Here is a 10975-nt window from a genome sequence, read left to right as displayed (position 1 = left end):
TGACCGCGCAGTTGTCAGTTAAAGTAACGCAGCGCAGTTGCGCAAAAAATGGCCTGGACAGGAAAGGGGGGAAATCCTCAGGAAGGCAAGTGGTTAGACCACACTGGTACAAATAACTAACCGTGTATCCACTGTGATATTTTAAAATGGCATTGGGATAGCAGTTAAGTCGTTACTCCGCAATCCTTTTAAAGAATTTTCATGCAGCTCTTTGTTTTATTTAGTTCTGTGCTATTTAACCCCTCGACCTCCAGAGGATTTACCCCCCTTAATGACCACGCCTCTTTTTGCTACTCGGCGCTGCACTAATTCAACTAATAATTGCGCGGTCATGCAATGCTGCACCCAAACGAAATTTACGTCCTTTTTTTCACACAAATAGAGCTTTCTTTCGGTGGTATTTGATCACCTGTGCGCTTTTTATTTTTCACGCTATAAACAAAAAAAGGCCAAAAATTTTGAAGAAAAACAATATTTTTTACTTTCGGCTATAAAAAATATATAGTAAACTCAAAGTTAGTTATAAATTTAGGCCAAAATGTATTCTGCTCCATGTTTTTGATAAAAATAATCCCAATGAGTGTATATTGATTGCTTTGTGTGAAGTTATAGTGTCTACAAACTATGGTATAAATACTGCAACTTATGCCATTTTTCTGCTATACAGCGCTGCGCTAGTTTAACGGACAATTGCGCGGTCATGCAATACGGTACATAAATGAAATTTACATCCTTTTTTTCCCCACAAATTGAGCTTTCTTTCGGTGGTATTTGATCGCCCGTGCGGTTTTTATTTTTTGCGCTATAAAAAAAAAGGCTGACAATTTTGAGGGAAAAAAAACAATATTTTTGATTTTTTGCTATAAAACATGTCCAGTAAAAAAAATGTAAAAAGCAAATTTAGTCATAAATTTCTGCCAAAATGCATTCTGCGACATGTCTTTGCTACAAAAACCCAATATGTGTAAATTAATTGGTTTATGTGAAAGTTATAGCGTTTACAAATGGCGGGAAAGATACTGGAATTTTTAGGTGTTTTTTTATACTAATAATGGCGGCGATCAGAAAATTATGGCGGCGATCAGGGACTTATGGCAGCAACCAGCGACTTATGGCGGGACTGTGGCGGACATTCTGACTCTGGGGGGTACTGACTTGGGGTCACTGACATCCCCAAAAACACTAATACAGTGATCAGTGCAAAAAAAAAAACACTGACACTGTACTAATGGCACTGGGGAGGAAGGGGTTAACTTTATTTTGCAGGGAAGGGTTATAGGAGTGAGGGGGAGTGTTTTACTAGGGGGCGGGGGTGTACTGGGCGGGACAAGGCTGATCGAGAAAGAAAAACTGTTCTTTCTCGATCAGCTCATCCTCGAGCTGAGAAGGAAGTGACAGACAGCACAGCTACTGCAGCTGTGCTGTCTGTCACTGTTTGCCGCCGATCGCCGGGACATAGCCGCTAAGGAGCGACTGTGACCCGGCGACTGACATCTGTGGTGGTGATCCGCGGGACAAATAGGGTGGCGGCGTGCCTCGCGCGCGCCCCCTAATTGTTTACAAAACACACTTCTTAAAACGTGGTTTTGCCTGTGAGTGCCGCCCTGTGTACAGTGTCTGGGCGGCATGCGGTTTAAAATGCCCTCCTTTTTTTTTTTTTTTTTTTTGCAAACTGTAGCTGCCTCCCAAGCTAAAGCCCAATTTATGGTCGTTTTTAGAGTGGAGGTACAGCCAGTACTGAAGTGAACGCAACCTACCTTCTGCTTGTTGTTTCCCCTTCTGAGTAACATGCCTACGACCAGTTAATCCAGAAAAATTTTATTCTGGATTACCTCGTTATAAGTACATTGCTCTATACCTATCAACGGGTGTTCTAGAAGACATTCAAGAAGTTCATTGCACAGTACTCATGAGCTGTACATATGCTGACCCTGTTGTAAACAAGAGCAAAATCTGACGGAGTGTCCTCTCCTCGCAGCCCCTGCGTCCATTTCCCTTTTCATTCCCATTGGCCTTTTCATTCCCATTGGCCTCTTCATTCCCATTGGCCTCTTCATTCCCATTGGCCTCTTCATTCCCATTGGCCTTTCTTTTCCCTGGCCAGCTTCACGTTCGATCTGAGAGCAGCCTGTCCCTAGTTGAAACGTCACCCCTCCTGCTTTCCACAGCAGCTTCACCTACATGAGTGTATAAGCAGCTCTCGTTACTTTTTTAAATCGTGCCGATCTCTGGTCTGGAGAAGTAGATGCTGCTATCTGTAGGTGATTGGACGCTGGCAAAATAAGCAGCAGGACATCTCTATATAGCCACTGGCAGCATGCTTTGGTTTTTTCGGGTGATGGGCATTGAAGACATCCATCACATTATGTTGTAGAGTTTCTTGCTTAGACTTCTTCTTAGACTGCAGCTCTCTATCACCAGCTTTCTGGATCAGTTGACTCATTGGCTCAACCTTGGGGGGGGGGCCATATACGGACAGTACTTGGTTCTGAGAGTAGTCCTTGTTGCTAGTATGTCACTTTTGACTAGGTTGCCATAGGCCATTGTACAACTGTAACGGAACCGACCCCAGACTGCACTTGGGTAGAATATTGCTTCCTCGTCCCGACACCACAGCAGACCATACAAGACTAGACAACTTGTCATCGGTTCTGGTGCACGGCCCCAAACACACACTGTCTGCCTTTGGGACCGTGCACCCACACAGCCGTCAGATTGGGAGCAGTAGCTGTGTACATGCAGCCGCTGCATTTCAAAAGACGACATTGGGACTGTTTGCATGGGAATGCCCGGGACATCTGTGCAGGTAAACGCAGCCCTAGCACTGGTGTACACACCTAGTGCATTATCCAAGGTTTATTGTAGGAATGAAATAATAAAAACATACTCACAGACGAAGCATGTATCTAAAAAGCATAGAAAAATGACAATGGCCACAACGGCGGGCAAGGTGTTCTCACTGTCAGTGCGGTCAAATGGCTGACGCGTTGATGTATGGCGTATGGACAAATGGCTGACGCGTTGATGTATGGCGTATGGACAAATGGCTGACGCGTTGATGTATGGCGTATGGACAAATGGCTGACGCGTTGATGTATGGCGTATGGACAAATGGCTGACGCGTTGATGTATGGCGTATGGACAAATGGTTGACGCGTTGATGTATGGCGTATGGACAAATGGCTGACGCGTTGATGTATGGCGTATGGACAAATGGCTGACGCGTTGATGTATGGCGTATGGACAAATGGCTGACGCGTTGATGTATGGCGTATGGACAAATGGCTGACGCGTTGATGTATGGCGTATGGACAAATGGCTGACGCGTTGATGTATGGTGCATGGACAGAAAGAGCCTCGCTGTTGAGGCATCAACAGCAAGGCTCTTACTTTCCATACATCAGCATCAGAGCTTGGTCATCAGCTCTGAGGAAAGGGATTCGTCCCCGAAACGCGTCAGCCATTTGACTGCACTCACAGTGAGAACACCTTGCCCGCCGTTGTGGCCATTGTCATTTTTCTATGCTTTTTAGATACATGCTTCGTCTGTGAGTATGTTTTTATTATTTCACTCCTACAATAAACCTTGGATAATGCACTAGGTGTGTACACCACCTGTTTTCTCTCTATCCAGTGTCTGATCTCCCCGTCTGAGGAGGGCTGCACCCCTGGAACATTTCCTTTGGTTGTCGCTGTCCTGGTACCCTTGGCTTCCCTTTTGGCTGTGCATATCCTGAGGCGCTGGAGAGTACATATGATATCTAGCACTGGTGTACTACAACGTGAACATGGCCTAAAAGTTCCAGCATGTACTGTTTTCCTGGGTTGTGAAGCTCTCCTACATACAGAGGACTTCAGTTCTTGAGTCCATAGTTGACCCCACATCTGTAGTCCATGACTATGGTGAAAATACTCCATAAGCAATCCAGCAGCCTGAGATGAGGAGCCCCCCCATGCCTGCAGGAACTGCAGTAACCATTTGCTAAAAGCGTCTTCAGCTCTGGGAGGCTATACAAGCCACGTGACCATATGTGCATGTTGCTCGGGTGCTTGGGTTGCAAGTGCATTTTGCTAGTGAATGACTTCAAAGATTATTATTATACAGGATTTATATAGCGCCAACAGTTTGCTCTGCGCTTTACAAAGTTACAAAGCCATTGCTCACCATTTGCCATTGGTTCTGCATTCGTCTGCATTCGGGACCATGTACCCGCACTGCGTATGTGCAGCTGCTGCATCTCAGTAGACATCAGTTTTTCTTTGCCTGTTGGTAGTAACGGTTTACCCGTGTGCGTGTATTTCAGATGGGTGCATCAGCAGTACAGTGGAGCATCAGGTGTCCTCACATCAACCATCCAACAAAAATAAGAGAGTGGAGGTGATTGATCTGACAGTGGACAGCTCTTCAGATGAGGAGGAGGAGGAGCCCTGTGTTAAAAGGAGTTGTCCATCAATAACCCCTGCTTCACCGCTCAGCAACAAGAGGTAAGTGTACAAAAGTGAATGCAAGCTGGCCTAAAGGTACTTTTTTTGTCCCTGCAAGCAGAGGCGTCCAGCGGCAGCTGCGGGTGGGGCCCACACCGGGTGACACCAACCACACCAGACCCGCTCCGCGAAAAAATGGTAAGTTGTAAAGCAAGCTGACGATCCCCGCAGGATGGATGGACGTTTTTGCAGCTGCTCCTAGCTGCGCACACAGGCTTCTAGTGGGCAGAACCCCCCCCCCCCCCCCGTCAGTGCGTCCAGGAACAGCAGAGTTTTGGCAGAAAACTCTTCTTCTAAACATGTTAATGCCCATTTATCATTTATTCTGGGCATTAAAATTAATTCACTCTCAAACCCTTGACACCTCTAAATGCTTGTAAAAGTGTCTCAGTCCTCATGCACACGGGATGTTTTTACAGCGGCTGTTTTTGGCTTTTGATGGTTTTTTTTTCTACAGCCAGTAACCCCCCGGCATGTTCTCCTATGTGTCCATACACACATAGATGGGAATCAACGTTTTTTTGGCTGGAAAAAAACCCAGGACTAGTGGGTTTCTAGAGCAGTTCTTTAGCTGTAAAAACGCTCTAACGCTGAAAAACGTGGAAAACCAGCATTTTTAAACGGTTTTTTTTTTTTAAAACCACATTTTTTTTTATTTTGGTAAAAACAAAACCTCTAAAAAACGCTAACATGAAAAATGCTGCTAACCGCTAATACAAAACTGCTGAAAAACTCTTTACACAGCTAACGTGACCAGGGTTATTATAACGCCCCGTGTTCGTGGAGCCTAATGCTTTTGCAAGCATCGGGAATTTTTTCTGGAAAAACACCTCTGCCCAGAGGAAAGCTCCTAGGAGAGGTTTGTGTTTTTTTTTTTGTTTTTTTTTTGTTTTTTTTTTTTTCATTGTCCTCTGTGTGCGTGAGGCCTGAATGTGGACCTGGCTAAGTAAAACAAATAAAAAATGCTTTTGCTTTTTCAGGATAGCGGCCTGCCTGCACATCATACGGGCAGGCGATACCTGAGAGCAGGTAAAAATCAATGAAGTGCCAGAGCACTCACCAGCGCCCTCCTAGTTCATTGAGAACTGCAAGCCGTCAGCTGCAATGGATTTCAGCACTTGCAGTCTATCCATTCACAGGAAACTGAATGACGGGGCTGTGTGGGTGGGCCCCGCACAACCGCCCTGGCATCAAATTATAACAGCGGGTATGGGGAGATGATCCCCCGCCCTGGGAGAGGGAATCAGGCGTGCTGGGTGCATATGCTGGAACCCCCATGAACAGGTGGGACATTTGATGTTTAAAGTGCGTTGTCTGTCTGTCTCTAGTCTTAAAGCGGAGTTCCACCTAAAAAATAAAAGTCAGCAACTACAAAAACTGTAGCTGCTGACTTTTAAAATACAGACACTTACCTGTCCCTTGGTCCAGTAGTGTCCTCACTACGGCTGGTTTCACCGGTCGTATTCTTTCCCTGGTGCCGGTATCTTCAGTGTGGGCACCCGGCTGTGACAGCTTTCGTGCCCACTGCGCATGCGCGAGAAGCGCTGCGCTTTGTGAGTAGCCCCGTAGTCTTCTGGGACCTGTCACGTTTTCCAGAAGAGGGAGGGAGGACAACTTCTGCTTCCGATCAAAGTGGGAGCGGGTGCCTGTCAAATTTCCTGTCAGTCGGATGTAAGGTAACGGTTAAGCAGCCTTTGCCCCTCTCTGGCCACGCCCCTGATGTATTTTGCTCCGCCCTTGCGATGTAATTGATTTCATCCCGGGATGGGGTAAAACACGACTCTGAGCGGGTCCAGAGGGGAACCGAGGCCGTTACCTCCAACTGCTAGGAGTGCAGCATCCTTTGAGGCTTCTATACAACTGCTCTCCTAGCTGCCGGCACCCATCAGAGCTGTGGATCACCGGGGGTAGCTTGTCGGTGCTCTAAGTTTCTTCATTTTGGAATCCTTTCAGTTTTTGTTAATTTTAGTACCGCTGTCAAGGTTGCACATTGGTGGTAGAGCAGGTGCTAATAAATGTGCATAGGTGGTCTTCAGCCGTTTATGTTCCTGGAGCCTATAGCTGGAAAGGTCTTGCTCATGTGGAGTGGAGCTACTGCTCAAAGTCTCCGTGAATGCTCCTGAGGCAGCTGGAAATCCTAAAGCCGAGTACCACTCACCCTGTCAAAAAATAAAAGCAGCTACAAAAACGGTAGCTGCTGACTTTTAAAAAAGAAAAAAAAAAAAAAGCTACTTGCCTGTCCCACGATCCCGCAGTGTCCTCCCCGCAGCCCATTGCACCAGCCATCTCGTGTTCCAGGTGCTGGCATCTTCAGTGTAGGCACCCGGCTGTGACAGTTTGCGGCTTCGCAGCCGGGTGCCCATTGCGCATGCGCGAGAAGCGCTGTGCTTTGTGAATGGTCCTGTAGTCTTCTGGGACTTGTCACGTGTCCCTGAAAACTACATGGAGGGATGGAGATCACGTTCCGTTTCCGATCAGAATGCGAGTGGGTAGCTGTCAAATTTGGGTACCCCTCCTCCGCCTGCTCCCCAAAGGTGCCAATCCTTAATGGAGAGCGGGGGACCAGTCTTTAAAGCAGAACTTCCCCTTTTGGGTGGAACTCAACTTTAAGAAGCAAAACAGCAGTATTGGCGTTAGATCTGTCCTTGGCACTGCCGATGGCTTCCGCGGTCCTGCAAGGCAAACTCCGCAGGTCCCGTACATTAAAAAAACCCTCTTTTTGCCTTTTGTATATCTGTTACATGAATGGAATGATTGTATAATGTTGCATTTCAAATGTGTTGTCTCCCCTGTCCACTTTAGTGATTGTGTACGATTGCCTTCTTACAAAGGTGCAATTTAAAAAAAACACAAAAAAAACCCCATCCCATCTATTTTTGGATATAACTGGTGGTATCTATGAGATGAACGGAAGATCTTGTCCAAGAAAACCTCTCCAGTTAGTTTTTGAAGGCTGATGGTGCCTCTGTATCCCATCAGGCGTGTCTGAGATGGCTCGATAGGTTGTGTCAAGGTGCCAGGCTTGTAGGGTGGAGATGTCGCCCTCCTGACAGCCTGATATATGATAGGAGTAAAGGGTGGCCTCAACCTTGGCTCCTCCTAGGCCACACATCTGATACGTTTCTCCTCACCCTGGGCCTTAGTTGCCTCCTATGACTAAGCCCTGGGCGTAAGGCGAAATGAGTTTCCTGGTAGAAAACGAGGCTGAGACACCTCCGCATCAGAGGTTGGGCTGTCGGGAGGGTGACTCTTGGATGAGTATCCTGTAGTCTTCTGGGACCTGTCACGTGTGCCATAAGACTACTTGGAGGGAGGACAACGTCCGCTTCCAATCGCCTAGTCCAGGGGTAGGCAACCTGCGGCTCTCCAGCTGTTGCAGGACTACAAGTTCCATCATGCCTCTTCAAGTCATAGCTGTAACTGTCAGTTTTGTAATGTTGCAATGCCTCGTGGGAAATGTAGTTCCACAACAGCTAGAGAGCCGAAGGTTGCCTACCCCTGGCCTAGGCGATCGCAGCGGAAGTGGTAGCGGGTACCTGTCAGATTTGGGTACCCCTTGCTCCCCACCACCCCCCAAAAGTGCCAATCCTTAATGGGGAGCGGTGGACAAAGGCTTAAAGCCGATCTTCCCCTTTTGGGTGGAGTTCCGCTTTAAGTGGTGTTTGTAGTGACTTAGGTTCACCTTTCACCTGCATTGCCATCTGCTGGTAAAATCTGGTATAAAGGCAAAACATTGCAGACAATATAAACCGCAGAACATCATGCAGCTTACACAGAAGATATTGATAACATTTTTCTTTCTTCTTCTTCTAGTATGCTGACTCTGCCACACCAGGCTTCCCCTATATCTCGAACTCCAAGTTTGCCAGCTGTGGATTCAACATATATGAACACCCCTCTGATCCAGGACTACAGGCATCCCTTCCATATGACACCTATGCCGTATGACCAGCTAGGTAGGAGTTGCACACCATCTTCCCCTTTAATTAAAAGTACATCCTGGGCAAAGTAATGGGTTATTCGCCCCCCACTCCCCCCCATATCCACACCAATTCCTTTTTTTTCTTTTTTTTTGGGAGTGATGGATATTGTATCCTGTCACCTGCCTTCCACACTGCCCTCCTTGGGTCCCTTATAAACGAATGGGTGCCTCGGGACCGTCCATAATTTTTAAGGGCGCCTCAGGACCGTCCATAATTTTTAAGGGCGCCTCAGGACCGTCCATAATTTTTAAGGGCGCCTCAGGACCGTCCATAATTTTAAAGGGTGCCTCGGGGACCGTCCATAATTTTAAAGGGTGCCTCGGGACCGTCCATAATTTTAAAGGGCGCCTCGGGACCGTCCATAATTTTAAAGGGCGCCTCGGGACCGTCCATAATTTTAAAGGGTGCCTCGGGACCGTCCATAATTTTAAAGGGTGCCTCGGGACCGTCCATAATTTTAAAGGGTGCCTCGGGACCGTCCATAATTTTAAAGGGTGCCTCGGGACCGTCCATAATTTTAAAGGGTGCCTCGGGACCGTCCATAATTTTAAAGGGTGCCTCGGGACCGTCCATAATTTTAAAGGGTGCCTCGGGACCGTCCATAATTTTAAAGGGCGCCTCGGGACCGTCCATAATTTTCAAATTGCGCCTCGGGACCGTCCATAATTTTCAAATTGCGCCTCGGGACCGTCCATAATTTTCGAAGGGCGCCTCAGGACCGTCCATAATTTTGAAGGGCGCCTCAGGACCGTCCATAATTTTGAAGGGCGTCTCAGGACCGTCCATAATTTTGAAGGGCGCCTCAGGACCGTCCATAATTTTTAAAGGGTGCCTAGACTGAAAAAAGGTTGAGAAACACTGGGATAGGGTATGATCTGCTTGCACACTCTCAGGGAGTAATCCTCCATTGCCCTCACTCTCAGCGGCTTCAAACCTCCAGATGGATGATAGTATTTTACAGGAAAAAATGGCTCTAAATAGTGTGATACTGTAATTAAAAGTATCGTTATTGTATGAAAACGTACAAAGACTCAGCAGAACAGAGGCACGTCAACTGGTTATACAAGCGGGTGGAGGCTGTGTAATACATGGCACACATAAAGCTTAAAACCTCCATGGGCCTTTTGGCTGGTTTGCTACCTATCGCTTTTGGCAGCTCTGCTCCAACATAGCACCTGGCTCCGCCCCTACACGTTTCGTCCCAAGGAGACTGATATAGTGAATGCAGGTTCACTTTACAGAACGAACATTAAACATGAACCTTTTGGCACAACTTCCCCAGCGCCGACTGATTTCCTGTTGAATTTATGAAGAATAGTGTTGACTGAGCTGTGAGGTAGATCTGGGGCTGCTGGTAAAACTATTGTACCGGCAGATCTATCACACGGCTCCACATCGCTGGCTGATCACATATTCAGCCGTAACTGTGGGATCTGTGTGATAAATCTGTGACTGCTAGTAAACGTGCAGTGCTGACCGACCTTTAGCTTGTCGTGTTAATGGTGCTGTCCCTTCCCCTGCAATGGCAGTACTCCTCTCCTGCTATACCCCTCTGCAATGGCAATACTTCTCTCTCGCTGCACCCCCTTGCAATGGCAGTACTCCTCTCCCGCCGCACCCCCTTGCAATGGCAGTACTCCTCTCCTCTCCCGCTGCACCCCCTTGCAATGGCAGTACTCCTCTCCCGCTGCACCCCCTTGCAATGGCAGTACTCCTCTCCCGCTGCACCCCCTTGCAATGGCAGTACTCCTCTCCCGCTGCACCCCCTTGCAATGGAAGTACTCCTCTCCCGCTGCACCCCCTTGCAGTGGCAGTACTCCTCTCCCGCTGCACCCCCTTGCAATGGCAGTACTCCTCTCCCGCTGCACCCCCTTGCAATGGCAGTACTCCTCTCCCGCTGCACCCCCTTGCAGTGGCAGTACTCCTCTCCCGCTGCACCCCCTTGCAGTGGCAGTACTCCTCTCCCGCTGCACCCCCTTGCAGTGGCAGTACTCCTCTCCCGCTGCACCCCCTTGCAGTGGCAGTACTCCTCTCCCGCTACACCCCCTTGCAATGGCAGTACTCCTCTCCCGCTACAGCCCCTTGCAATGGCAGTACTCCTCTCCTGCTACACCCCCTGGGGGATTTAATAAAGACTTTTAAGAGTGAAGTTATACTACTTTAAATCTGGATAAATCTACAATGTGAATCACCTATAATTTTTTTTTTTTGTGCTTTTTTTCTCTCCCCTCTCCTTACCAGGGTTGGATTTCTTTCAGTTTATGTCTGGAGACAACCAAGTGAGTATAATTGTGCTTGCTTTATAGTTCCTGTTTTACGTGGCACTAAAAGTGGTTATCAAAAATGGCAATTTTTTGAGACAAACAGGAGAATGTTTAGGCTGCCTTCACACTTGAGCGATGTATAGCTTGATCCTGGGTTCACACTTGAGCGATGCAAAATTTGCAGCGGTTTCTATACGATTTCAGCACCGCATCATAGTTGCACCCCGTTCACAGGAACCGATG

General features: G+C 47.6%; 1 protein-coding gene across 1 annotated transcript in view; it reads left to right on the top strand.

Moving 5' to 3' along the window:
- The window catches only part of LOC149427510 (E3 SUMO-protein ligase PIAS1-like), a gene marked incomplete at its 3' end in the record, with an annotated part of 45666 nt that extends 34919 nt beyond the window's left edge, over nt 1-10747 (top strand). The window contains exons 9-11 of the mRNA XM_089667954.1: nt 4305-4485; nt 8299-8441; nt 10710-10747. Coding sequence (XP_089524080.1) covers nt 4305-4485; nt 8299-8441; nt 10710-10747 — 362 coding nt within the window. The remainder of the gene's footprint in view (nt 1-4304; nt 4486-8298; nt 8442-10709) is intronic.
- Between the last annotated feature and the right edge of the window lie 228 nt (nt 10748-10975).

The sequence above is a fragment of the Staurois parvus genome, unplaced genomic scaffold (genome assembly GCF_062004578.1).
Source record: "Staurois parvus isolate SC_StPar_1 unplaced genomic scaffold, SC_StPar_1.0 ptg003699l, whole genome shotgun sequence".
NCBI lineage: Eukaryota > Metazoa > Chordata > Amphibia > Anura > Ranidae > Staurois > Staurois parvus.
This window is presented reverse-complemented; position numbering and strand designations above follow the sequence as displayed.